The sequence below is a fragment of the Manacus vitellinus genome, unplaced genomic scaffold (genome assembly GCF_001715985.3).
Source record: "Manacus vitellinus isolate BGI_N305 unplaced genomic scaffold, ASM171598v3 scaffold_14_pilon, whole genome shotgun sequence".
Classification (NCBI taxonomy): Eukaryota; Metazoa; Chordata; class Aves; order Passeriformes; family Pipridae; genus Manacus; species Manacus vitellinus.
The window spans coordinates 14,566,847-14,592,658 of record NW_021939063.1 but is presented as its reverse complement, the minus strand read 5'-3'; the positions used below and the strand labels follow the sequence as shown (position 1 = coordinate 14,592,658).

Sequence of the window (25,812 nt, the reverse complement as noted above, 5' to 3'; positions counted from 1 at the left end):
AAACGAGGCACTGTTACACGAATCCCCGGCGCCGGGTGCTCAGATCTCCTCACGCTCCTCCTTCCCCGGGCCCGCACACCCAAAACCGCGCGGCGTAAATAGCACGGGCTTTTGATAGCGCCCCTTCCCGGCATGCCCGCGCGCAGCGCCGCCGATTGCCCGCGAGTGGCCGGGGGGGGCCGGGCGGCGCGCGGGCCGGGCGGGCCGGGCCGGCCGGGCGGGGCGGCGCGGGGCGCGCGGAGCCGGAGCGGCGCACGGCCCGCCCCGCCGCCGCCGTTTCCGCCGCCGCCGCGCTCGCGCTTGGGCCTGTGGAGCAGGAGGCGGCCGGGAGCCGGACCAGCGCAGGCCGCAGGTACTGGGGGGGCTCCGCGCCGGACGGGTGACGGTGTGAGGGCGGCTCGCCGGCTTCTCTGCTCCTTCCGCCGCCGCTGCGCCGCGCGGGTGGGGCCCGCCCGCCCCCGCCGCAGCCGCGGCCTTTGCGGGCGGGGGCGGCCGGGCTCGGCCGGGCCTCTTCGCCGCCACACCGCTACGCAAAAAAGGGAGGGAGGGGCGGGCGGCGGCGGCCCCTCGCGAAGTTGCCGGAGCCCGGTAACGGGGCCTTTTCCCGGGCGGCGGGAGCGGGGGAGGGGAGGAGACGGAGGGGCGCGGCCCCCGGGGCTCCCCCGGCGGAGCCAGCCGCGCCCCGCCCGGGTCTCGGTGCCGCGCCTGGCCGTGGGCGGTGGGCGGGCGAGGCGGGGGGCGGCGCGGCCCCGCGCGGTGACACGGGCGGCCTGGGGGTGTCCGGTGAGGGCGGGCCGGGGTGTGACGTCACCGCCGCCGGGGCCGCGCCCGCCGCCCCGGGGTGCGCCAGGGGTCCCCCCGGGGGTCCCTGCGGAAGGGGCTGCCCGGGGGTTGTGCGGGGTTCAACTTGTAGCTCGGGGAGGAATCCCCCTCCGGAGCGAGACGGCAAAGTTTGGGGGGTGGTTTTCTGCCGGGGCGGGTGTGCCGGGGAGCGCCCGGCGGGTTTTGGCACAATCGGGGTCCTGAAACTGCCCGGCCTTAAACTACAAGCTGCCCGAACCGTGCGTGCCAAGGGGCCAGAGGAGCTTCGAGACCACTTCGCGGTTGTGTTTCAGTCTGAAAAAATGACCCAAAAACTTCTCATAGAGATTTGCAGAGTTAAAGTCATTATAGAGGCTCAGGACAAAGTATTTTTCCCACTCAAATGATACCACAGCTACTTTGATATCCCTTTAAGTCTGTCCCTGAGAGGTGTCTGGAGGGGAGGTTTGTTTGTTTTTAGTTGCTGTCTCATATCCAGCTTTTGTTTCTCTCTGGTGCAGTTCACCTGTTTGTTTTAGGGAACTCTTCATGAGTAGTGGTTCCCACCCACCCTTTCTCTGTGTGATACAGGATTTGCAGAAAACTAAACCCTAAGACCTATCTAGGGAATGTTATGTTTGTTGTTGCTTTTTTTTTTAACCCCAGAGGTTTAACTAGGTAACAACTCTGCCATCTGTGTGACTTTGAAATGGCCTGTTTCTTCTAGAAGCAAACTTTTATCCTCTCAAAAATCTCAAAAGTTAGTTTTACGTGCCCTAAGTGTTGTTTGTGACTGAAAGTATTACATTCTCCAATGGCTTTATTTGGGGATTTTTTTCCCAGTATGGAAATATAAACTCTCTCCCTCTCTGAAAAGATTATTTGTGAAAATATTTGCTTTCTGTTGAAGGCTCTTCTGATGCGTCTGTGTGCCTTCCTCCTGCCCTGTTCTGGCCTTACCCAGGTCTCCAGTCACACAGCACTGACATTTCTCTTCTCTCAGATATACAGTCTAATTCTGGCTCTGATTTGGACCGAGGCTGCATGTTTAAAAAAAGAAAAACTGCCATTAGCCTTATTTCACTTTAATTAGTTCACTGGGATGTTTAACAGCGTTTTCAGCATAAACGCTTGACGTAAATTAATTTGAACAGGCGATTTGTACCATTTAACACTAGAATACATGGAGGGTTGTTTTTTTTTAAAAAAGTTTCTCAAGACATAAATGCACCTTCACACGAGGGGCAAAATAAACTCAGTCACAGCAGAGCTCAGCTGAGCAGCTCTCATGTTATCCCTCCTCGTTCTCCAAGCTCACGCTCTGGCTCGGTGCCACAGCGGCCGAGCGCCAGAGGCGGGGAGTTCTCTGAGCCAGGAATTGACAGTAAAAACATCCTAAATGATCCTAACCACCACGAGGATGTAGGACTGGTGATGGCTCTTCAGATAAGCAAATTCCAGATAAAAAGCAGTTTGATATTTTGGAGGGGGCTTGGAACGTTCATCATCTTTGCTCGTGTTTTTTCACGGTAGCTCCTTGACTCTGTCCCAGTAAACACGTAGTAAGGGGTAAAACTCTCTGATACAGAACAAATAAATGCACCAAATGGCAGCTGACCTTCCCTCCCAGGGTACAGCCATGCATCTGCACACACCTGGATGGAAATCCTCTGCTCCTTGCCTGCTGATGGGATTCCTCTCCTGCTGTGAATAGCTGAGTAGCTAAATAGAAAGAAGTAGTTGCATATTACTTTTGAGATCATCTCAAAAATAAGCACAAATATCCTAAAAGACTGTCTGTGGTACACTGGTTAAGTTATTGTTGCTTTTACACCAGTGCCAGGTGTCTGGATGCTTTCTGGCCTTTATTATCACTCATTCTGGACTCTGAATAAAAGTACCAAAAGCTTAATTGGAGTTGGTAGGACAACACTGCATTGTCCATACTCTCTTCTGTCCTTTTACTATCACCATGTTTTCACTTGGGAAGAACATTTGAGACTGTAAAAGAACTAAGGTATACATAGACCACCTTTTAATTAAGATATTTGCCATCCACACAACTAACAGCCAGTCCTTCCTAAGTGAATCATCTAATTAAACTAATGAGGAGAAGGTTTGCTGTCTTTCCCTGTCCATCCTTCATGACCAGGGTCCCTGGTAAAAGGAACAGATGGAAAGTCACAAATATACCCAGTAGAATTGGGCAGTACACCCACAACAAATATGAGGTTTTGCTTTCCTCAGGCTCTGACAGTTGTGGGTTTTCTGCTTGCTTTTTTATTGTTGTTTTTTAATCAGAAACAGGGCTCAATTCAATCTCTTTGCTCAGTTAATTAGCAGTGCTTTGCAACCACAAATAGTTCTGTCTCACCTGGCCTGAACTGTCACATTTGGAGCAGGTCACCAGTGTGGATGTGTACACAGTGATTCCTCCTCCTCATCTTCACAGTTTTAATGAAAGTTATCCTTGCCTGTGTCAGGGGTTTGAAAGAACCAGCAGCTCTCCAAGTACCAGTTATCTCTGTTTGCATTCTGTGCTAACATTTCGTTTTTCTTATATTTCACACCTGGAGGCTCTTTGTTCTTCACCTCCTGTCTGCTCTGTTGCAACTGTGGGAGGTGAGAAGGCCATCTTACAGTGGGATCTTGACTTGGTACTGACCAAGTGAATTGGCTCATTTTTTGAACCTCAGTCCAGGAGCTGTTTGGAAAGGCTGGGTTCCATGTAAACCGCAGCAGAACTAGGCTTCTGCGCTTGAAATTGAAAATATTTTTGGGAAGATTTTAAATTACACCGTGGAATGTTGACAGATGAGAATGAGCATGCAGTTTGGGATAAAGAAAGTATTAGAAATAAGAGTACAGCTTTCAGAAAGTTTTAAGTCATGAAGTTGACCAGAAAAGTAAATAAAAACGTGAACTCTGGCAAGTCAAATGAAAAATACAAGGACTTGCCAGAGAGTCTCTGAGCAATGTCATACTAATGGCAAAAAACCCCAAAAAAACCATTTTCCAAGTACATCAGAAGCAGAAAGGTGCTGGAGTGAAGAAGTGAAAGGAATATTTGATGATGAAGGCATGAGTAGAAAGTTAGATGACTTATGTGTGTTCCTGTTTCCCGTGGAGGAGTCCAGAGAGGTTCCTATGCCAGAAATTCTCTTTATGGGGAACAGGACTCATTGGAAGATCTGTCTGTGCTTGAATTGTCAGCAAAGTAATTTTTAGAGCAAAGTGATAAATACAGTTACGAGATGCCAAGACCAGATGGTGCTCGCCCAAGGGTTCCAAAGGAAACTTGGGCCTGAAATGACCAAATTATTAATTACGCTGTGTAACTTCTCACTTAATACCTTGAAGCCAGAGAAATAGAAGATGATTTACATGGTAGCAGTTCTTAAAGATAGTTCAGCAGGATATCACAGAGTTCAATGCCTTTTTAAAAAATAAATGGTAAAAAGAAGTAACCAGATGGACTATAAACTTACAGTAGGAGAAAGCTGGTGTGACTTTTGCAAAGGAAACAGTGCAGGTTATATCTGTTGGAGGTTTTAAATGACTCAGCAAGGACAGAGAAGGGAAGTTTGGGGCAGGAGAATAGGGATGTGTGTTACACCTCTACTGCTCAGCATACTCATAAATGTTCTGGTGAGAAAGGTGTTGAGTAGAAAGGGAAGAAACAACAAGAGCTGGCTAGGAAGAATTGCAACTTGTCCTTCTGACATGAATTACAGGCAGCAAAATGCCAAATTAAATTTGTTCCAGATAAATACAAGGGGGGGAAGTCTTAATTTGTTTATGCACCGATGGGGTGAAAGTTAATTATTGCCACTTAAAAGGAAGAGCTTGTCATAATTCTGTGAAAATGCAAGTTTAATGTTCAACAGTGATCATATGAGCAAGTGTGAGAGGCTTTGGGAAAGGAATAAAAAAGGAAAACAGGGGGAAAGCATCACGGCTCAGTTCTCAGCACGCTGATTACAGGGGGTTGGCACAAAGGGAGATGCACTTGGAGATACATTGCAACTGGAAAAGCAAAGATGAGGCTGAAAAAAGTGATCAGAGATAAGGAATGGATTCCATACAAGGGATGCTTAAAAAAGATTTGAACTCTTCAGCTTGGCAAAGACATGACTGAGCACAGTCTGGTCTAGATCAAAACCGATGGTGCCTCTCCCTCAGTCTGCACCGAGACCGCAGAATGCAGCGCCACAGAGTGCTCTGAATGACAACGATTTACGTGGCTCCAGAGCCCAACAGATGAAATCACAGGAGAAAATGCTGTCAAAAAATAACCCCCCCAAACTGGAAACTGAGAAAATACACTTTCAGAGGCATCAGTGTGTTTGTTCCTTCTTTTACTCAGTCATCTGAGGTCCCTGCATGTGTCGGGCAGGGTGCTGGACTTGTTGGGTGTTTGATCTGAGCCTGTGCAGTTGCAGCAGATATCTTGTGGTGGGAGAAGAGAAGGAACACAGGTGAGTGTCAGCTGTGAGTACAAGAAGATGGTTGTCTAGAAGAGTTAGTGTTAGTTTTTCTTGTCCATATGTGCTTTGCTGCCTGCTGTGGGGCAGCAGGAGACAGAGCCACCTCACACCCCAGCAGAACCTGCCTCGTTCAGTGTGTGGTGCCCCACATCCCATGTGACATGCTGGAGGTGTCTGGGAAGAGAGGACTCCAAGAAAAAACTGGCCCAAATGCAAAGCGTTTTGCAGATTACACACACGTGGAAATCCAGAGATCTACTATAATTACCTCAATATTAAGCCCTAATCTCATTTTGTGCCAAGTAATCTTGGGACTCGGTATTGCATAAGAGAAGTGCTCTCTTAAGTCCCCGTGCCTGCAGATAGCAAAGATGTAGTCAGGGGCAAAGTAGCAGGAATGTGAAGTGAGGGTGGAAGGACAGCAATGGCAGCCACAGATCCTGAGGACAAAATCCTGCTTCCTGCCCCTGTAATCCAAACTTTGCCTTCAGCCTTGGAGAGGGACTTGGCGTGGTAGAGTAAGGCAGGGGAGAAATGCTCAAATTAGGCTTCTTCCTTGGGTTCTGAAATAGTGTTAATTTACTAATTATCTAACAATAGGGAGGTGAACAGTGTGAGGTGAACTTTGCAGATAGTTGAGAACAACTTGTAGTAGATCAGGAGGGCCTTGCTAAGTTTGGTGTTAGCAAAACAGGATGCACGGTGACAATGTTAAAAGAGAGTTTTGCTTACCCATATTGCTGTTCTAGTTTCTAACAATTTTGGCTTAAACATGCTTAAAAAAGATTTTTCAGGAACCTTCTTTTGTGCTATTTTTCCCCCATCAAGTGTTGAATGTGAATTAAATAACCTGGCTTGGAAAGGAAATGAAGGCATCTGTTTTGTTCACGCTTAAAAAACAATGCAAGAAAGCCCTACAGATGAAATGGGAGAAAAGCAGAAATTGAATGTAGAAAATAGAAAACAGAAACTCAAAATCATGGCAAGTAACTGGGAGGAAAAGGGAGCTCAAAGAGAAGCCGATGACTAAGAAATTATGGAATCTAAAAAGTTGAAATGTGGTAGAAACAACAAGGCCTTGCCACATGTCCTGCTGGGCCTGCCTTTGCTTCCAACCTGGCTCATCCCCTGTGCCCTTGTCCTTGTTTCAGGCCCAGCTTTCCTCACCTCTCCTTAGGATCTTAGCACAGTGCTTGGTCGTTTTCTTCCTTGGTCGTGTCTCTTCCAGTTTTTTTTTCCCAGTTCTGCCATAGTTGTTCCTCATATGGTCACTGTTATGTAGTTCAATCATCCGTGTGCTCTGCTCTGAGTCATTTCCAGTTCCTGTACAGCCTTTTGACACGGGCAGGATCACAGCTGCACACTGCAGAAAATACAGGCGTTAGTCCTACATCATATTAAAGATATCTGTTTTGGTCGCTTTTTCCTAGTTCTTAATACTGGTATCTTAAACAAAAATTGTAGCACTTCATAGTATTGAGCTTGTATTTTAAAAGAGTTAACTCTATAACCTTAAAATACTGTCCTTGGGTTACAGTGATCAGCTCCCAGTCCATAATTTCACATAGGAAGTTGAATTTGGTTTTTACCTTGTGTATCACTTCACATTTATCTATTTCAAATTTTATTGCTCAGGCACAGAGCCTGTTAAGGTTCTGAAATTCATCACACTAAGCCCTTGCCTTTACTACCTGTAAATCTTGACATCATCAGTAAATTTTGTTGTATTGCTGTTTTTCCTCACTTTTTCAGGTCATTTATGAATGTCAAACTGTGCAGGTTCCGCGGGTGATTTTCTTAGTGTGCTGAGCATTTCTTTCTATCCAGTTTCCTATCTTTTGGCACTTATTTATCTATACACAGGGAACTTCCCTGTAATCAGGTATTTCGATTATCTCATTAAGTTTAAAAAAAAGAAGAGGTTGAATTATACTGCACACCTAATGGTGGTAATTGACACCTCTGTTTTGAGATGTATCTCAGCTCTGAAGATCTCAGGCCTGAGAATGGAGGGGGTTTATGTAACTTTTTTTTCCAGAAAGTTCTTTACATACTGCCACAGTTTGAGTTTGAAAGAATGCTAATATGCAGTAATAATAAAGAGAAGTAGGACAAGCTTAATGATTATAATCCCATCAGACTAAGACATCAATCCCAGGCACAATAATGGCATAAGTAACAAAGCGTTCAGGAAAGAATTAAGGCAATGTCACTCAACCTGGAGTGGGGGAAATAGAAACAATTGGTGTTAATTGTTTTAGTTTGGTTCCTAAGTGCAAGTGTTCATCTTAGCCTTCGGTTAGCACTTGACAGTAATTGCACATCATTTTCAGTGAGAAACTAAGCCAGAACAAAATCAATATGGTTCATATTAAATTTAGTAGAAAGAGGACAGCTGTAAAAGGCAAGTGAAGGCTCAGGTAAGTCTGTGTCTAGTGAGAACATGAAGGATTTGGGCTCTTGGGTTGTGTTTCTTAGTGGTCACCTGGAGAAAACGCAAAATGCCAATAATGGGAAGTTGGCAGAGATTGAAGAAATGAGGAAGTGACAAGTAAAACCTCATTGTGATGCAGAAAATGTAACCAACTGCTGGAGCAGGAGCTTGGTCCGGGGTTCTCTGTTACTTCTATTTTAGAGTCAAGGTAGTCTGCACTTGAGTTAATGCACCAAGTGAAACGTGTACCAGGGAATGGCCAAGCTGTGGCTTGTTTGCACTTGAAGCGCAGCTCAGGGTGTGGTTCTCTGATATGGCATAAATGGATTTAACAGCACACCTTGTCAAAATAGGGGTGTCCCTCCAGGCTCCCGCTCCTGGAGCTGCTGCAGCAGCCCAGGGGCATTTGGGGGTGGGATGGAGAAGGGATGGGCAGGTACACAGAGCTGTGCTGCTGGGCTTTCAAGAGCCCTCCCAGCCGAAGCACTTCACTGTGACACCTCTACCACTTTGTTATTCTTTATGCTGGGAGCAGACAGTAACTACTGTCAAAGGTGTAAAGGTAATTTAAAAAAAAAATAACCAGCTCTATATTAGGATGCTGCAGTCTGGAAAGTCTGTTGCGTGAGCAGCTGGAAGAGGGTGAGTGAGGTAAAGTGTTCATTCTTTTTCCATTTCAGAGTTAGGAGGCAGTAAAAGCAACTAATAGGGACAATCTTGAATTTGAAGGAAGTGGCTTTACACACAATGTGTAATTAAGCTGTGGGAACTCCCTCCAACAGGATATTGTGTGTACTGGAAGTTTACATGGGTTCAAAGGGAGTCTGGACAAGCTCGTGGAAGAGAAATCTGTTTGAGGTTACCAGATTCATGGGAACCACATCTGACCCAAGAAGCTCCTGAGCTGAAAATGGTTGGAGAGCATGGAGGAGGAATCTTCTCATTCATCTTTCCTCTTTTCCTTTTGCAAAGGAATCCAACCCTAAGGTCATCTGGAATGCTCCAGTTCAATGTACCCATTCCCGTATGTGTGCAGACCTGTAGCAAAGGATGGTCTGTGAGTCTCGAGGTATAGGAAATGTTAAGTTTAGCTGCAAGGACAAGTTGGTCCAGTGGTCAGTGTCTGTGTTGGAGCTGCTTGTGGGACTCAGTGCTGGGTGTAGAAGGTTGCACAGATTGTGGTTTGTGTGTTTTAACAAAAGCTAGTTTGTGTGTTCTCACCAGTTTGATGGTGCTGGGGCGTCGTTCCCATAAAGCAGGGGCAGGTGGGCTGTACAGGGCAGGAGAGCAAAGCACAGTGTTTTGCTCTTCCCTGTGGTGGTTAAAAATCAAGGAAATTTACTAGAATCCAAAGCAATTTTCTTCTCTGAGAGGGAGATGAGTTGAGTGTTGTCATACAGATTTATCCTGAAGAGGAAAGCAAGGGCAAAGGCTGCAACTTGATAGGATGAATCCTGCTTTGAGACTTCACATGATATCTCGGATTAGACGTACTGTGTCCACATGACACCCAACACAGATCTAGTGCTGACAGGTGATTCAGGTTTCCTCCAAAGTTGCACTGGCAGGCTTTGTGCTGGATGTGGAATCTCCTGCCCCATCCCAGCCACTGCAGAGGCAGCATGAACAACACAGTGTGCTGAACGGAGATGCATCGTATGCCTGTGCCTATGAAACATGTATTTTATATTTTTTGATAACTCGTAATGACAGTATAAAATTATTCAGTCATTAAGGGTTCACTGGGGCTGGCAGCCAATGTTGCAAAGACCTAATGCAGTTAAGCTGACACTGCTCCCAGTTCTGGTGATGTGGTACGGAGAGGCTTGAGCCGGTTATTTATGGAGTTAGCTGAGACCTGGGGAGGTTCATTAGATGGGGGTGAACACAGCTGCCCTGCTCCCGATTTAAAGCTGGCTCTGGAAATGTACAGCTCTGTTTGCAAGGCACTTTTTCCAAACTAGTAAAATTTGCCAGACTTGAGCCTGGTTAACACACGGTCTGAATGAACTGCTAGCAGAAAGGACTCAGCCTGCCCTGTCCAAGGACCTTCCCATGTTCAGTATTTAATCCTGTTGGATAGTACACCGTCCTTCTATGTCAGTTTTTCAATTGTACTTCAGTCTTAAAACAGAAAATTTCCATTTCTCTGTGGATTACATTTAACGTGCAACATCAGTAGCCTGCCCTGTTATTTGCCAGCTTTGGGACTTTTTGGAAGTGTTGAATTTCATATGTAACCGTCCAAAAAAACCCCAGCAGATAGCTTTTTCTCACCAACTGCTCCCACATAGTGCTGTAGTTAGAAATAGGTCTATTTTGCAGTACTGTCAAACTGCTTTATGTGCTGGCTGCAGCAAGGAATATAAATATAGTTGTTTCCCAAAGGCCTTGTTAGCAACGCTTTAAATAGCGTGGCTTTTTGGTTTATGAGTGCAAGTGTTCACAGGCAAACTTGCACAGAATTAAGAAAATCTCAATTATTGCAATAAACTGTGTTGACTGTCTCCTCAATAGCAAAGACTGCATTCATGTTTTTAGTGTTTGTATTCCAGTGGGTTGTAATTGAGCTGTGTTTCCACCCCAGTAGTGCTTGATTTCGGGTTGTACGTGGTGTCAAAAGAGCAGATCACTCTAAGCACAGAGTGTGTCTGGGTTTACTGTCAGTGCAGCTGTACAGATGAGTTCAGGACAATAAATAAGTGGTCACCTGCAGAATGTTTTGGGGTGTGTACTTCTTCCAGGATCCTTTAGGAACCCTGTAGCAGAAACATGGGTTTTATCTGACTCCTTGGTGTGATTGAATCACCTTTTTCTTTAATTTTTTTTCTGACTCTTGTTACAGTCCCAAGGCTGTTTGCTCCCTGTTTGGCACCTTTTCTAAGAGGTGAATTGGGGTCCTACTTTCCTTTACTTCACAACTGTCGCTGTGTAAGAGCGTGGCCATCCTGTGCTGGTTATGTGGGAAAGAAAAGGCATGACAGCACATAGAGGCTTGCATATGCTCAAAGAAGCTGATTTAAGGTAGCAGGATTAGCATTTCAGCAGCAAGCTGCAATGTTTCTGACTGCTGTTTATACATGTTTTCACTAATGAGAAGTGCAGTGGTGAAAAAGAATTACAAAATGTATAGTTCCTGACATTTTCCATTGGGACTTCCGTGGAGAAGGTTGAGACTCTTGCCCCCTGTTGGGAGATGTGGGAATCCTGGATTCTGCTCTAGGGAAGAGTGGATTTGAGCTGTTACACTCTTCTGCCATCTTCCTCCTGGCATGTTTGCCTGTCCCCTCCCCATTCCCTGGTCATGGTCTTTGGACCATTTCACCCAGTCAGATGCTCCATGTTCAGTCTTTTTCTTCACTGGCTGTACACACTGCCCTAAAAGCAGACCTATTTGCCTCTGGGCTGATCTGCTTTGAGCTCCAAACTGCTTTGGTAGTTCTCAGTTTTGATGCTGGATCTTGCTAGATGGCCAGAAGAAAACTGTGGGAAAAACCTGCTTATCCACTCTTCATCACTGGAGTCTCTGGGGAAAATCTTTCCTTGTTCCCCTCAGACTTGAACAAAAGTGAGTCTATTTTAAGAGTAAATCGAGGTGCTGGTGCCAAGGCAGTTCAGGTGCTGGTGAAGGGGCAGTTCTCCCGTGTGGTAGGTAGAGGGCAGGGCCTGACTGGTCAGGGTGGGGGACACTTGAGCAGTGTTTTGTCTTCTGGTCCCTCCCAGGGCAGGGCTGAGGGAATGAAGGGGAAATGAAGCAAGCAAGAAGAGTGCCAGGCTGTAATTCACTCAGCAGCAAACTAAGTGCTGTGTGGAGGAGTCAGCAGCAAGGCAGCCTTTCTAAGATTTCAAAACCTTTGCCTTCCAACGTTCTGGTTTTAAGGACTTCAGAAATATTAGGTGGGAAAGGATGTAAAGGATGTTTCCCCTACCCCAGCATCAGAAACATCCTTAATGATCCTGCTGAACTGCTTCTACTGGGTACTTGCTAACATACAATAATCCAGATTTTTTTTTTTTTGGACAAAATTCTGCATTATACAAGGGATCTGCCCCTGTGGTAAAGCAGGCAGTATAAAGTTGGTAGTAGTTAACTGGTAATTGAAATTAAATCTAGTCATGATATCTATGTGATGGTAAAGGGCTGTTTCTTCCATCTTTCTCCAGGATGAGATCTGTAGTGAGACAGACAAACCTGGCAGCTTATCCAGCTTCAGAATGTCAGCAGTGTCCACAATCCTCACTCATGCTATGTGGCCTTGGGATTTGCAGGAGAGGAGGCACTGGAAAAGTTGTTTTTTGGAAAAATAAATAGCATGCTGAAGAGGCAAATTCCCTTGCAGTAAACAGTAATACTTGGGGGGGGAGTACATTTAAAACACAGGAAAAAAATATTTTTCCCATTTCCAATTCTTCTGGAGTACTTCTGGAGTAGATTCCCTTAACAAGCAGGGCTTTATGCTGCAGAGGTCTGGGAGCGTTACTGCCCTTAGAAACAGCAGCCTAATGTAACAAGGATATTAGTGTGGCAACTCTGCAAACAGGAGCTCCTTGTGTTGTAACCTCCTGTGATGTTAGTGGGATTGAGTAAATGATGGCTAAAACTCCTGTGAAAGACACTGGCCTAGGTTGAGGAAATGTCAGAATTGAATCTCTTCCATTCAGATGAGTCACTTGAGTCACATTGTGAGAATTTCCACTTTGAATCTAGCAGACTAGCTGGTTTTGAGAATCCTATAAATGCAAAGGTGGGAGGAGTGGTTCATTTAAGAGTAGGAAAAATTTCAGATCTCTTGTCTTGCTGCAGAAGACAGCACAGATTCTCCTAGAAGATCATTGCAGCCATTCTGCCACACTAATTGAGATAGAACATTTCTTGCTCAATGTTCTGTGTGCATCATCAGTGATGCAGTTCCAGCAGCTTTCTGGATTTATTGGTCTCTCCCTGCTCTACGTGTTGTGTAAAAGGATGAATGAGTAGCAGTTGTGTTCAGTTACAGTGGGGTAGTAGTAGCTTGGATTTGGTCTATTTGTTACATCCTCTTAGGTTTTTTAGCTTTAAATGTAGACACACACTCACTGGTGACAGGCTGGGCTGCAGCAAATACTAAATTGTGTGTAATGGCCATCTTAAATTAAACTCTTCAGCCCAGCAAAGTGCTTTGATTCCCACACACTGCTGGTACAAATTTGATGTATTTCCATGTTTCAGAATACTTGATTAAGAAAACCAGGGCATGTCAAAATGCAGCAGAAAGACCCTACTGCTGTGAATGCTCTTAGTGTTGTCCTTGTGATACTCACCACTAAGACATAGCTCCATCCTAACAATCAATTTTTTTCTCTATTGTACTACCAAGATGTTGTTTTTCTGAGTCTTTGCCAGACCCGACAATCCCTTACAGCTGCCCACTGGAGAGGAATGTATTTATTTTATCTAAAAATAACCAGCTGAAAGATGCTGATCTGCAGGCCGAATCCTCTAAATTAGGAAATTATTACTGTAAATGTGTTAATGCATGAATGACGGGCTGCTGTTGCCATGGCCAGATAGCTGCTAAAATTTGAGGACCACACGTGGGGATTTGGGACATTGTGGCACCAGTAGACCGGTTTCCATACACAGACACTTTGAGTGGTCCAGACAAGATGAATTTGTCATGAGAAGAAAGCTGGTTGCAGGCTCACCAGCAATGTCCATCCCTGAGCAGGCTCAGTAGAAGTGAAGTGTGGTGTTCTGGCAGCCAGTAAGAGTTCACCCTCACCAGAGAGAAGAAACTTCAGGTACCATAAAGCTGTAAAGTTTGTAACCACTAATGTGGTTAAATTCGTGAAGTTCAGGCCAAGGGCAAGGCCCTGCACCTGGGTTGGGGCAATCCCAAGTGCAGGTACAGGCTGGGGGATGAACAGATTGAGAGCAGCCCTGAGGAGAAGGACTTGGGGGTGTTGGTTGACAGGAAGCTCCACGTGACCCAGCAATGTGCACTCACAGCCCAGAAAACCAAACATGTCCTGGGCTGTGTCAAAAGCAGCTGGAGGAGGGGGCTAATCCTGCCCCTCTGCTCTGCTCTGGTGGGACCCCACCTGCAGTGCTGCATCCAGCTCTGGGGCTCCAGTACCTCCAGGAAGGATGTGGACCTGTTGGAGCAGGTCCAGAGGAGGGACAGAAGGATGATCAGAGGGCTGGAGACACGTTGAGGGAGTTGAGGCTGTTCATCCTGGAGAGGAGAAGGCTCTGAGAAAACCTTAGAGCATCTTGTGGTACCTAAAGGGGCTACAAGAGAGCTGGAAAGGGAACTTCTGGCAGGGGCATGTAGTGATGGGACAAGGGATAACTGCTTTAAACTGACAGAGCAGGGTTGGGTTAGATTAGAGGTTGGGAAGAAATTGTTCCCTGTGAGGGTGGTGAGGCCCTGGCACAGGTTGCCCGGGGAAGTTGTGGCTGCCCCATCCCTGGAAGTGTTCAAGGCCAGGTTGGACAGGGCTTGGAGCAACCTGGTCTAGTAGAAGGTGTCCCTGCCCATGACGGGGGTTGGAACGAGATGATGGTGAAGGTCTCTTCCAACCCAAACCATTCTGTGGTTCCTTGATAACGTCAGGAAGGAAGACATGGTCGTGGTGTTTGGTGACTTCCTTCTGAGCTGGATCAGGGGTCTATCTAGTGATCAGACCTGACATCCTGAGGCATCTGTGTCTACCCAGCATTTATAATCTGGGCTGTTTCTGAAAATTTGAGGTTATAAGTGGTGATCTTTGCATCCTGAATTGAATTTTATACAACACACTTGTTCCAGAAGGAATTCTTCTGTGGTACTGCTCTCAAAGGTGAAACTAAAGTAAAAAAGATGAGGATGCCATAGTCACCAAAAAAAAATGAGGTGGTGGAGGCTTTTTGTGACCGTCCAGAAGGATCCTCTAAAAGCTGGCAATGAGGGAATTTTAATTCCCTAGTTTTTCAGTGTGCTAGATGGAGGGGACTGCTCAGCAGGTTTGAGATGCCCTGAGGACTGCCCTGCACATAAGACTGTGAGCAGGAGAGAGTCTCATGGGGCGGGTCCTGAGCAGTGGGAAGGAAGTGGTTGAGCAAACACTGCTGAAGGGCATCTTGGGTCAGAATGATGTCAACGGATCTCAGGAAGCATTCAGGCAGGGAGAGTTTCATGATAAGCTTTTCTCAGGAAAAAGATATCGAGGAGATAAAATAAAGCTGCTGAAATAATTTTTTTATATATATACATAAATTTTTCAAGCTTTTATAGGGAAGGATTTGTAGAAAGCAATACGTTAGATGATAATGATTTTTTTTTTAAACAGAATTGTAGTTTCCTCGTAGACCTGAGGCATAAGTATGTAGAAGGCCAAAGCATAAAATGAGATTGAACTGGCAAGGAGCACTTAAAAAATAATCTGAGTGACGGAAGTATTTAGAGGAAGATAAAGGAAGAGTTGATCTGATAATCCATTGAAAAATACAGTTATCCGTAGGTGATGCCAAAAAGGTCACCTACCCCAAGTGCTATTGCAGGTGACACAGGTGATCAAAGGCCAGAGCCCCAGCCACTGGCACAGAGGGGAGAGAGAGGGAGGATACCAAGGAAGGACAGGTTATCCCATTCCGTCATCCACCTACTTTGTCTCCAGGGTGGTTTCATCAATGGCCTAGATAATTATCTGGGAATCATGGTTGTTAAACTTGCATCTGACAGACTGTGATTAAGCTGGAGGACAGAGCTAGGACCTGGAGGTAGAATAAAACATCAATGAGCGGAAGGATAAATAAAAGCCTGACACTGGAACATTCAGCTGTGTGAATAGAGGACTATTTACTGTATAGCTGTCCAGATGAAAAAGATCTGGGAGTTATTAGGAATTAAAACCTGGGTGTATCAACAGTGCTGTCTTCTGAGGAGGGGAGGAAGAAAGAAAAAGTCATACACTTCCAGATTGGTGTTTAAGGAGCAGGGTATTCTGAAAGATCAGTGAAATAATCCTTCAGCTCTAGGCACTGTTCATACAGCCCTAGGAGAAATGCTGGATTCAGCTTTTGGGCTCCACCCTTGGGTACATTTGTACCAATTGGACTCTGCCCAGAAGGGAGCAACGGGAAGGTCTAAGAAATACAATTTACAGAGAAGGCTTGAATAAACTGGAATTGTTTTGCCCGAAGAGAAGACTAAATGAAGACACGTATTCTCAACTGCACTGGGGAAAGGGAATAATCTATTCTGCAGTGGCTGTGACAAATAGGATAAACAGCAATGTGCTTACATCAAAGAAGGTTGAGGGTACTATTGGGGAAAGTTTTCTGCTATTAAATATTAAATATTAAATATTAAATATTAAATATTGTGGAGCACAAGAGTAGACGGCTTCAGGGGTTTTGTAGGACTTGAAGAGCAGATTAGCCAAAGCTGATGTTAGGTAGAACTTGTAAGTAGTTGATTTTGATGTGGTACAGAGGACAGATGATTTCCAGTTCTGTAAAATTCAAATACTACCACTGCTAGAAAGTGTTCAAACCCATCTAGAACCACTGAAAAAAGCTTGGATCATTTAAAACCTTCCACAAATGTAAAAATAACCCCAAATCCCCAGAGTAAAAAACTTGAGTTTGTGTACATATATATTCACAAGGTGAAAGAATCTCACTTTAGAGATAGATTTGGATCTCTTGAGCAGTGGTGTCTGGCAAAGCTATGCTCTACAAATCCTTGAGCCCTTGCTGCTTGATGGGCTGAAATGGTCCTTCTCTGTTTGCAGAAGTACAGAATCTCTGTAAAATCCACTGCTTCTTCACCATATACCAGTACTAAAGGTTGCTTTTAGATGGGTAGTTCTACCTTTTTACTTAATTTCATAAGGCAAGAGAAGAGGTGGAAAGGGGAATATATTTTTGCTGTATCCTTTAAATCTCTTCTGTGCTTCTTTGAGCCCCTCCCTCCTCGCCAGCAGCCCTAGTCATCCTCATAAACTTTGTTCTGGATTTGTCATGGCAAAAGTTAACTCAGAGGGGTGCTCTCTCTGTGGTGTTTTGGTCATGCAGTCATAGGTATTGTGGTGGCGTTGCTGTTTGCTCCATTTCCAGGAAGCTTCACAGGATGACTAAGCGGCTTCCCCTGGAGTGCCTTTATGTTATGGAGAAGAAAGTAGTTATGGTTCTGTCCTCATTCCAGTCCCTCGTAGCCAGGCCACTCCCTAAATCTCTGGCTTGTTCCGGCACTGGTCACAAATAAGTGCCTGGAGAAAAGAAAGAAGAGAGCAGGCACATATATAGTGCTGGTTTTGTTTGATTTGCCAGATCCAACACAAACATCCTCTTCAGTCTCACCCTGACTCTTGGCTTTCCTTAAACCTTTAAAGCTTCCATACTATCTTCTAAAGGTCAAAGTTGCTTGTGAGCAGGTGATGGATGTACAAATTGACCCACTGCACAGCAGAGATCTGTGTGGAGCATCACGGGGGTCTCCCCTTCTGTGTCCCCCCTTTACTTACTGCAGGCTGGTAGCAGGGGGGATTAACCTGGTAGCAGCAATGCCGGGGAAAGTGGGTTGAGGAGTGAGATGTGCCCTGCCCAAATCCTTTGCAGTGTGGTGGTTGGAATCTGAGGAACAGGCTGGTTGCCTCAAGATCCTGCTTTTGGTGCTCTGACGTGACAGCAGGTGCTCCTCAGTCCAGCTGACTGGCACTTTGTAGTTAAGGCAACTCAGTGCAACAAGATGATGTTCCTGCCCTTGAATCGAAGCATCTCATATTGGAGTGCCTGGAATACACTTTTGAGAAGGTGCTCTCAGACAGTGCTGCTCACTCACTCACTTTCTCTGGGTGTTCCTCTCTTAACCTTTAGAACAGATCAATAAATGCTTAACCAGACCCATCTCCTCTCCTTTCTATTATTTTTGCACCTAGTGGCTTATCAGTGTGTTGACAAGTTCTGGGGAATGTTTTTTCTTAAAGGGATGGGAATTTGAACTCACTCGAGACATCTGTCTGCATCTCTGACGGACACGTAGAGTGGATTTAAAAGTTCTCATTAATTGAAAACTTAGTGGTTATTAATTATTAGCAGCATCTCAGTGAAAAGCTGTAGCGGTTGAATTAATAAGTTGTCATTTTGTTTTTCAGCTATGGCAGCCATTCGAAAAAAGCTGGTTATAGTGGGAGATGGTGCCTGTGGAAAGACCTGTCTGCTGATTGTATTTAGCAAAGACCAGTTCCCTGAAGTTTATGTTCCCACCGTCTTTGAAAACTACGTAGCAGATATTGAAGTGGATGGAAAGCAGGTATGTGAACCCCTCTGTAAGAGCCAGAATGAACTTGTGTTTGTTCAGAATAGCGTGGAGATCTCCGTGCTCCTTTAATGAGTTGTTTAATAAGTACGTGTGAGTAGTTCTTATGTTGTAAATATATTTTTCAATATTAAGCATGTTCCTGTGGAAAAAATATTTGCCTTGCTAGAGCCTGCTCATATCCAATGTGTGTTTAACAACCTGCTTCTAACCTTACACAAAATGAGGTTCTAAAAGTCACGTAGTTAGTCCAAGTAGAGTGTTGCAGCAGGTGGGAGGGGATGGAGCAATTCAAAGACATGCTGAGAACCCAGGGCTAATGGCTTTTGGAATGGAATCCCTCCTTTGATAGGGACCTACCTGGATTAACAAAGACTAACTCCTGGAGAGTCTTTTATTTCATGCCCACTCCTGGACATGTGCAGGATCCTTTTGAGAACAGAAGACTGACAGGCTTCAAAGGTGGTTGATATTTGTAGTGTACATCAGCATCATCTGTCCTGCACAATTCTTAGCAGCCAGGCATGCCCAGGGCTCACTGAGCTTCATCTTTAGTTTGTACTTCAGTAAATTAATCATTAAAATATTTCATTTTAATTTAAAATATTTTGAAAATTGGTTTTCAATTTGTGGAGCTCTTGAGTCCTTTTGTTTACCAAACAAGGAGACATGCCAGACACCTGCTCCCAGAGGCAGCTGCCAGGCTGCTCTCTGATCCCTGGGTGGGTTGCCTTCTACACTTACGTCAGCAAGGTGCTGGGTGATGTGTAAAATTGTCACTTTCCAGGATACTCTGGAAGCACACAGAGCAGAAAGTTTGCACCTTGAAAGCTCAGCTATTTCCAAACCCTCTCAGGCAGCCACAGCCTGTGTCTGTTTTGTTCCTGTAATCACACAGAGCTGACTCGGTGCCGTGGATCTGCAGGTCAGGCCTGTGGCAGGTTTGGTGCTGAGCTTCCCTGTGTCCTCTCTTGCTGTGACATGTGCCTTTGCTCTGGGTTCAGGTACAGCCAGAACATCTTTCAGTCCATTCTAGTTCAGATGCAGTGACTGATGGATTGAAACTGCTCAGTTTTGATCCTCATTGGAGCAAAAAGGTTTTTTGGGCTAGTTTGGGGCTTTATGTTACATTTGATTTCCTGCTGTTACAGGGATGGGTTTCTTGTGGGTTTAGTCGTGATAGTTCATGCTAGTTGATCTTATCTCTCCCATAATATAAATTGGTAAGAGAAAATTTACTTTTAGACTAATGTTAGAACATGTCTTTTTCCCCAAGTGACAGTTTCTACAGTTTCTGTGTTGTATCTTAGACTCTAAGGAGTATTGTTTGAAACATGTATGAGATCCATTTCTCTCTTATCACTGAATCAAACTTCCTCATTCCCTTCTGCCTGAATCTCTGCATCTCTGAATGAGTGAACAGGGAGTCATGCCCTATCAGCAGTCATGCCTATATGCAGCCGGTAGCTAAAGAAAAATTGCATGAGCAGCTTGAGCAGTGTCAGCTGATTTTATTTTTGTAACTGGAGGATATATTTTATCCAAGGACTTTGTCTTCAGAAAACTTGATTACAGAAGTTTATAGAAGAGCAGTGCTTAAGCCTATTCTGTTTGCCAGCCACTTACCTCTGTTTTCCTAGAAGAGAATTACCAGAAATGTCTAGAAATCACATGAAGACAAAAAAGTGATGGAAGGAGATGTGGTTTTTTAGGTAGAGCAAAGGAAACGATTCCAGTGTCATGAGAGGGAACCCTCAACAGACAGCTCTCTAAAAAATATAAACATTTGCCACAGAATTCACATCTGCAAGTGCAGAAGTGACTCTGAGAGGAGGAGTGTTTCTGACAGAAGTACAGAACATTATTTTTGTATATGTGCACAACTTAAGGCTTTGTCTCTTCACAATTTAACTAAACAGTTGCATTGCACATTCAGGCTCACATTTGCGTTCCAGTTCTGCCCATCTGTCTTTATCTGAGCTGCTGTGGACTTTTTTCCTGGAGTTTTTGAACATAAGAGTTTAAACAAGAAGGAACCCACTCCTTTGCGAAGGCAGACTCATCGGAGAATCTCAAGCTAGAGTATGCCTCAAGAGCTTGATTATAGTTTTTAAATTTCCTGGATTAAATGTTGGCTAATTCCTTCTGTAGTTTTAAACAATCCTATGGTGGGTGTGTTCTCCCCAGGCTCCAGCATAAGTAGAAATATTCAGAACATTAGGTACTGTACTTTCTTCTTAGTAACCGGAAGCTTTGCACACAAATCAGGTTTGTTTCAAAGCAAATTACAAGTGTACATTTCTGCTGTGATGGAGTTGTAATGAATTTGTGCACAAATAAGTACAATCTTAACATTTCTTAGTCACTACAGGTTCCAGCTGTAACCCATTGAAAACATGCATAATCGTAAAAAGTATATACTTAGTCCACTTTCACTGCAAACTGCTGTTTCTGGGATGCTTGTCAGAGATTACCAGCCCTTTGGAGCTGATTCACTTTGATTCTTCTGTCTTGCTTTTCAAAGAATTGACACTGGTCACAGATATAAAGAAAAATGTCATAAGCTGCAATAAATTGATTTTTGGGGTTACAGAATGTAAAATTCCTCACAGTTCTCCTGTCAAAGCGGTTCGTCCCATAGTCTCCTCCTTTTGAGCGGCGTTGACTGAAATATTTTATCCACTCCTGTTTGGTAACTGGCTTCTGAATCAGAACATCTCTGGTGATCTAACTCCTTATGTTTATTTTGCAGGTTGAGTTGGCTTTGTGGGATACAGCAGGACAGGAAGATTATGATCGACTTAGACCGCTTTCTTATCCAGATACTGATGTTATACTTATGTGTTTTTCAATTGATAGTCCTGATAGTTTAGGTAAGTAGATCACTCACTGAGTTGGAACCACTTCTCTGTATCACTGTATTCCCCTTGGAAATCATGCTGTGGAATATATTTTCACTTGAGAGTTTTCCTAGTTCCAGAATTCGGGCTGGTTTGAGTGTACAGTTGTCAGACATAGGACCTTAAAGGAACCTGTGTTCTTCAGCAGCACTGAGGGTCACGAGAGCCACAGCACACTCTGTGTTTGCCAGGGCTCTGCTGCCTAATTTGAGCCACTCTTAGCAGGGGGGGCAGCTCCCCTAGGTCAGCACCCAGCCCAGCTGTGTGCCTGTCCCTTGGAGGGGCTGCCTTGGGGACCCCCAGCACACAAAGGCTGCAGCTACACTGCTGTGTCCAGGAGCCCTGTGAGTACAGAAGGGGACCACTGAGGGGCATGGCCCTCCCAGGTTTTAATTTTACTTCTTTTTTTAATTTCTCTTTGGAAGTTGTAGGTTCTTATACACTCAAGACCACACTGTATCCAGGAAAATGGAGTAACTTTCTATGTAAATGGGAGAACTAGCTTTGTATTTTCTTCCCTTCCACCCTCCCTCCCATTTGTTCAAGCTTGAAATACTGTGAGTTACTGGTCCCAAATAACCCCAGGGTTTTTGCTCTTTGTTTCGTGAGTTAAAAACATGGGCTAGAGCTGCACTGGAGGGGGCTCTCTCATGGGTGGAAATGATCAGGGACTGGAGATTTACACTCTCCTAGGCTGCTTTCAAGGGATGGAGATTTCCATCTGCTTGTGATGGAGAAAAGAGTTGCCTGATTTATGACTTCTGAGCTCTAAAAACAATACATTTCAAAAGTGTGTATTTGATGGGCACCTCTTCTGTGTGCAGTCCAAGTCTTCACTGATTGATATATAAATCTAATTTGTAGATGTTGATGTACTTGATCTTGCAAAGATGTTTTTGAAGAGGATAAGGAGCAGGAGATAGAGATACTCTCATTTCTAAGACTCAGCATCTCTGGAACTTTGATTTCTGTCCCTTTAAAATGGTAATTACTCCATCCATCCAGTGTAGTCTGCTAAACAAATACATGGTGGTAGCATTTTTTCAAAGAAGTAAGTTTCTGTAAAAATTTTCTTTCCTCTCCTCCCTTCCTGCTCACCAGTATCCCAGGGTGCCTGGGAGCAGTGAAGAGCTTTTCAGCTGTGCAGTATCTAAAGGCCAGCACACCTGAGCACTCCAGGTGCAGCTGCAGAATTGATGATTTGGCTGTAGAGCAAAAGCTGGCTTCAAAATCCTTAAGTTGTTCTTTCAAGCAAGAAAATATACCATAATACATAATAGTGAATGTCTGTTCAAAAGCTGAATGTAATTTCATGAAGATAAAATGGGGTTACACAGCCTGCAAGTACATCCACAGGTGAATCTCAAACGTCTGAGAGCTTCTGAAAGCAAAGCCAGATGTTTTGGGCTGTTCAGCACTTCCTGCTCTACACAATTTATCAAGGTTTTGCTTTCAAAAGCCCTTAAGTCATCCTTCCATTAAAAAGATAAAGTCATGGAGGGCCGTGAGGAGGAGAAGAAGGTTTCTTGTATATGAGCACAAATTCATTTGCTACAGGTAGGGAGAAATGGCAGATTGGAAATGACTTACACAAAGCATTTGGTTTTGTATATCTGTAATTAGTGTGTGGAACATTTCTGCTACAGTTAATGGCAGAGTTGGGAGCGGTTGTTTGATGTTGCTTTATAAAAAGAAGTGAAGTTAAAACTTAGGCTTCAGTGTTGCAGCCATCTTTAGCTTCTGGAGATGAATAAAATGTTTCTCTTGAAGCAAAATATTCCATAACTTTCTGCTTCAGAATTCTTCTGCATGCTGTTCTTTGCAGTCTCTATGCTAACCCTTGCCAGGTATCTACTGAGAGATGTAGAGAAGCCAAGAGGTTACGTGCCCTTCAGCCTTCAAATTACCACAGACAGGCTTGGTTTTTTGGCAATACCAGAACAGTCTATTTGCTTCCCATGTTGAGTAAAAAAAAAAAGGGCATCGGTGTGGATTAGCAAGATGCAACCACTCAGGTAAAAGCTTTAAAATAAAACTCCCCAGAAGTGGGTTTTAGTACAGTCATACTTCTATTTATTTCTTTCAGAAAACATCCCAGAGAAATGGACCCCAGAGGTGAAGCATTTCTGCCCCAACGTGCCTATCATCTTGGTAGGAAACAAGAAGGACCTGAGGAATGACGAGCACACAAGACGAGAGCTGGCCAAAATGAAGCAGGCAGGTTCCTTTGGGAGTCTTACAATAAAAGGAAGACATGTGGTGGTTGTAGCAGAACATTAAACAGGCACCCACAGCTGGCTGTCAGCTGCTGTGGGCTGTGTGATCAACACCTGCCCATGGCAGACACCACGAGTATCTATTGCCTTTAACTGTCTCTTTTTTCCTGTTTGGAGATGTAATTTTTAGAGAAGGCATCCTCAGCAATGAGAATGGCTGTATGGGGTTACTAACAGTCAGCTGCTCTCTGCTGCAGAGCTGGATCCCTGAGGTAGAAAGGAATTAATTAGGAGACGATCAGCACATCAGAGCAGGCACTCCGGAGCTGTTCTTTATTTGGTGTGTTCAGGATGTGAAAGGAAATGGTTTTATTGGTGGGTGTTCTGAGGTGATAACCACAGGTGCTGTAGCTCATTCCTGAGCCTATCACGAGGTTTCATTTTCAGATTGAGCCTGAAACCCCCATCTTGGGAATGGGACTGCAGATATTCTGCTCTGTCCTGGAATTTTTGCTCCTGCAGCATAATATTTGAGGTTCTTACACAAAGACTGAGGCATTAATTTTGGGATTTGTTCATAGGGTTTTTTGCAGTTGTAGTGAAGAATTGCATAAATGTTTCCTCAGAAATAAGCAATCATTTGCTCAAGTTGCAAAGGGTCTTGCAGCCTTCAGGCTTAGAGGTGTCAGAAAACTGATCATGTCCTCAGGCATTGGATTCTTAACTATCCAGTTAATTATGTGCACTGAGTCCAGAAATTCCTTTGCATTTGTTGGGAAGCCGGGTGGGAAGAGGAGGATCAGTGTGGGTTTGGATTGACCTCACCTGCTGGTTTTGTGCTGTTTCAGGAGCCTGTCAAGCCCGAGGAAGGCCGGGATATGGCAAACCGCATTGGTGCATTCGGGTACATGGAGTGTTCGGCAAAGACCAAAGACGGTGTGAGGGAGGTGTTTGAAATGGCCACTAGAGCTGCTTTGCAAGCCCGGCGTGGCAAGAAAAAGTCCGGGTGCCTTCTCTTATAAAGCGTGGCCAGAGGAAGATGGCCAAAGCAGCACCCTGCACTTGAGTAATTTTGAAGTGCTGTTTATTAATCTTAGTGTATGATTACTGGCCTTTTTCATTATCTATAATTTACTTAAGAGATTTAAAAATCGAGTCATCTTGCTACCAGTATTTAGAAGCCAACCATGATTTTTATAACAATCTGCATCAAATTCATCTGTGCACCCAAGGTTAACCTCAACATTCCTCTAACAAACCTTTTCTGCACTCACAGGATATGCCAGGCGCTAATTGAAGACAATTCTCTATCTTCTTTCTTCTCTCTAGAAAGAGAAAAAGCTGTCAACACAGAGGATTGGTCTGTAACTACTTTATAACTAACGTCCTATTCTAATTGAGTACAACAGTTACAAGGCTGTATGGAATCGAGCGTAGCTTCAGTGCTATCACATTTAGGAAGATCTGATTTTCATGGCTCGGTGGTGTAAAAACATGAGTTTGAAAATGTGATCACTCTGAAATGACCAAGTCCCATTCAGCTAAGGAAAAGTGAGGGTTCTGTGGTTTCATGTTAGTTACCTTTTAGTTACTGTGTAATTAGTGCCAGTTTAAATGTATGTTACCAAAAATAAATCTATTTACCCCAGCTTAGATGTAGTATTTTTTGTATAATTGGATTTCCTAATACTGTTACTTGTAACCTCTGCGTTAAGGTGTTCTGGGTTTTTTAAGAAACTGTATTTGAAAATAAAGTCCGATGGAAAGCAGCTGATCCTCTTCCCCGTTCATTTGTAAGAGTCTGACCCATTCGAATGATTTGAGTGGTCTGCACACCCAGGAGGAGTTTTTTCCATGACGTGATGTAGGGATGAGAAAAGAGCCTGCTCACACTCAAAGCTTCTGAACTGTTCAGTTGCCTTAAATTCATTGCTGGACCCAGTTTCAAAACTTTAAAAAAAAAAAAAAAGAAACTTTTTGTGTAAGTTTGGTTACCATGTAGTGATCAGACTCCTAACCTGTGAACTTCTTGCTGTTCTGCAGCCAACTAAACTCTTTCTGTATTTTCATTTTTCCAAGAACTAATAGAATAAAGGCAGTTTTCTAAGCTCCCTGTATCCTGGTGTCTGTATTCCTCACTCTGGGTTTTTGGCCCAGCATCTGACAGCCTGAATCAGAAATACCATTTTTGATACAGCTGTGAGAGGATTCACTGAGCAGTTGCAAGTGCTTTAATACTCATTTTTGTTTCCCAGCAAGTGATACCGTCCACTGCTCACGGTGGTTTCCGAGTGCTGCAGCAGAGCAGAGGTGGAATATCTCACCTGGCCCCTGCAGTGAGCAGCAAAGCTTCCCAGGAGCTTTTGATACTCAGACAAGAGGCCATCAGTTGAGCTGAACTTGTTGGTTCTGAGCACAAGACTAGAGGAGCAGGAGGAGGCTGTGCAGGAGGAAGGGAGGAGCAGTGTTGCTGTGGGAGCATGTGATGGTTTGCAGGTGGTTGGCAAGGTGTTTGCTGGGCCGTTCCATGAGGGATGCCTTGGAGTGCTGCAACAAGGGCTGGGCTCAAAGTGTAGGCCCTGTGCTGCGCCCAGGCTGGAGAGCAGATTGTGCTGCTCCTGGGGGAGAAATGACAGGGAACAGCAGCGGGCATCTCCACACTCACACTGGGATTTACAGCAGCTGCTGCTG

At 44.6% G+C, this 25,812-nt stretch overlaps 1 protein-coding gene across 1 annotated transcript; it reads left to right on the top strand.

The window, feature by feature from the left end:
• The first annotated feature begins 218 nt into the window (after window positions 1–218).
• On the top strand, window positions 219–25,238 carry RHOA (ras homolog family member A). Its single transcript, XM_029958376.1, has 5 exons — window positions 219–352; window positions 17,842–17,999; window positions 20,758–20,878; window positions 22,992–23,122; window positions 23,970–25,238. The coding sequence occupies exons 2-5, from the start codon at window positions 17,844–17,846 to the stop codon at window positions 24,141–24,143; spliced, it is 582 nt and encodes a 193-aa protein (XP_029814236.1). The 5' UTR covers window positions 219–352; window positions 17,842–17,843; the 3' UTR covers window positions 24,144–25,238.
• The last annotated feature ends 574 nt before the right edge of the window (window positions 25,239–25,812 follow it).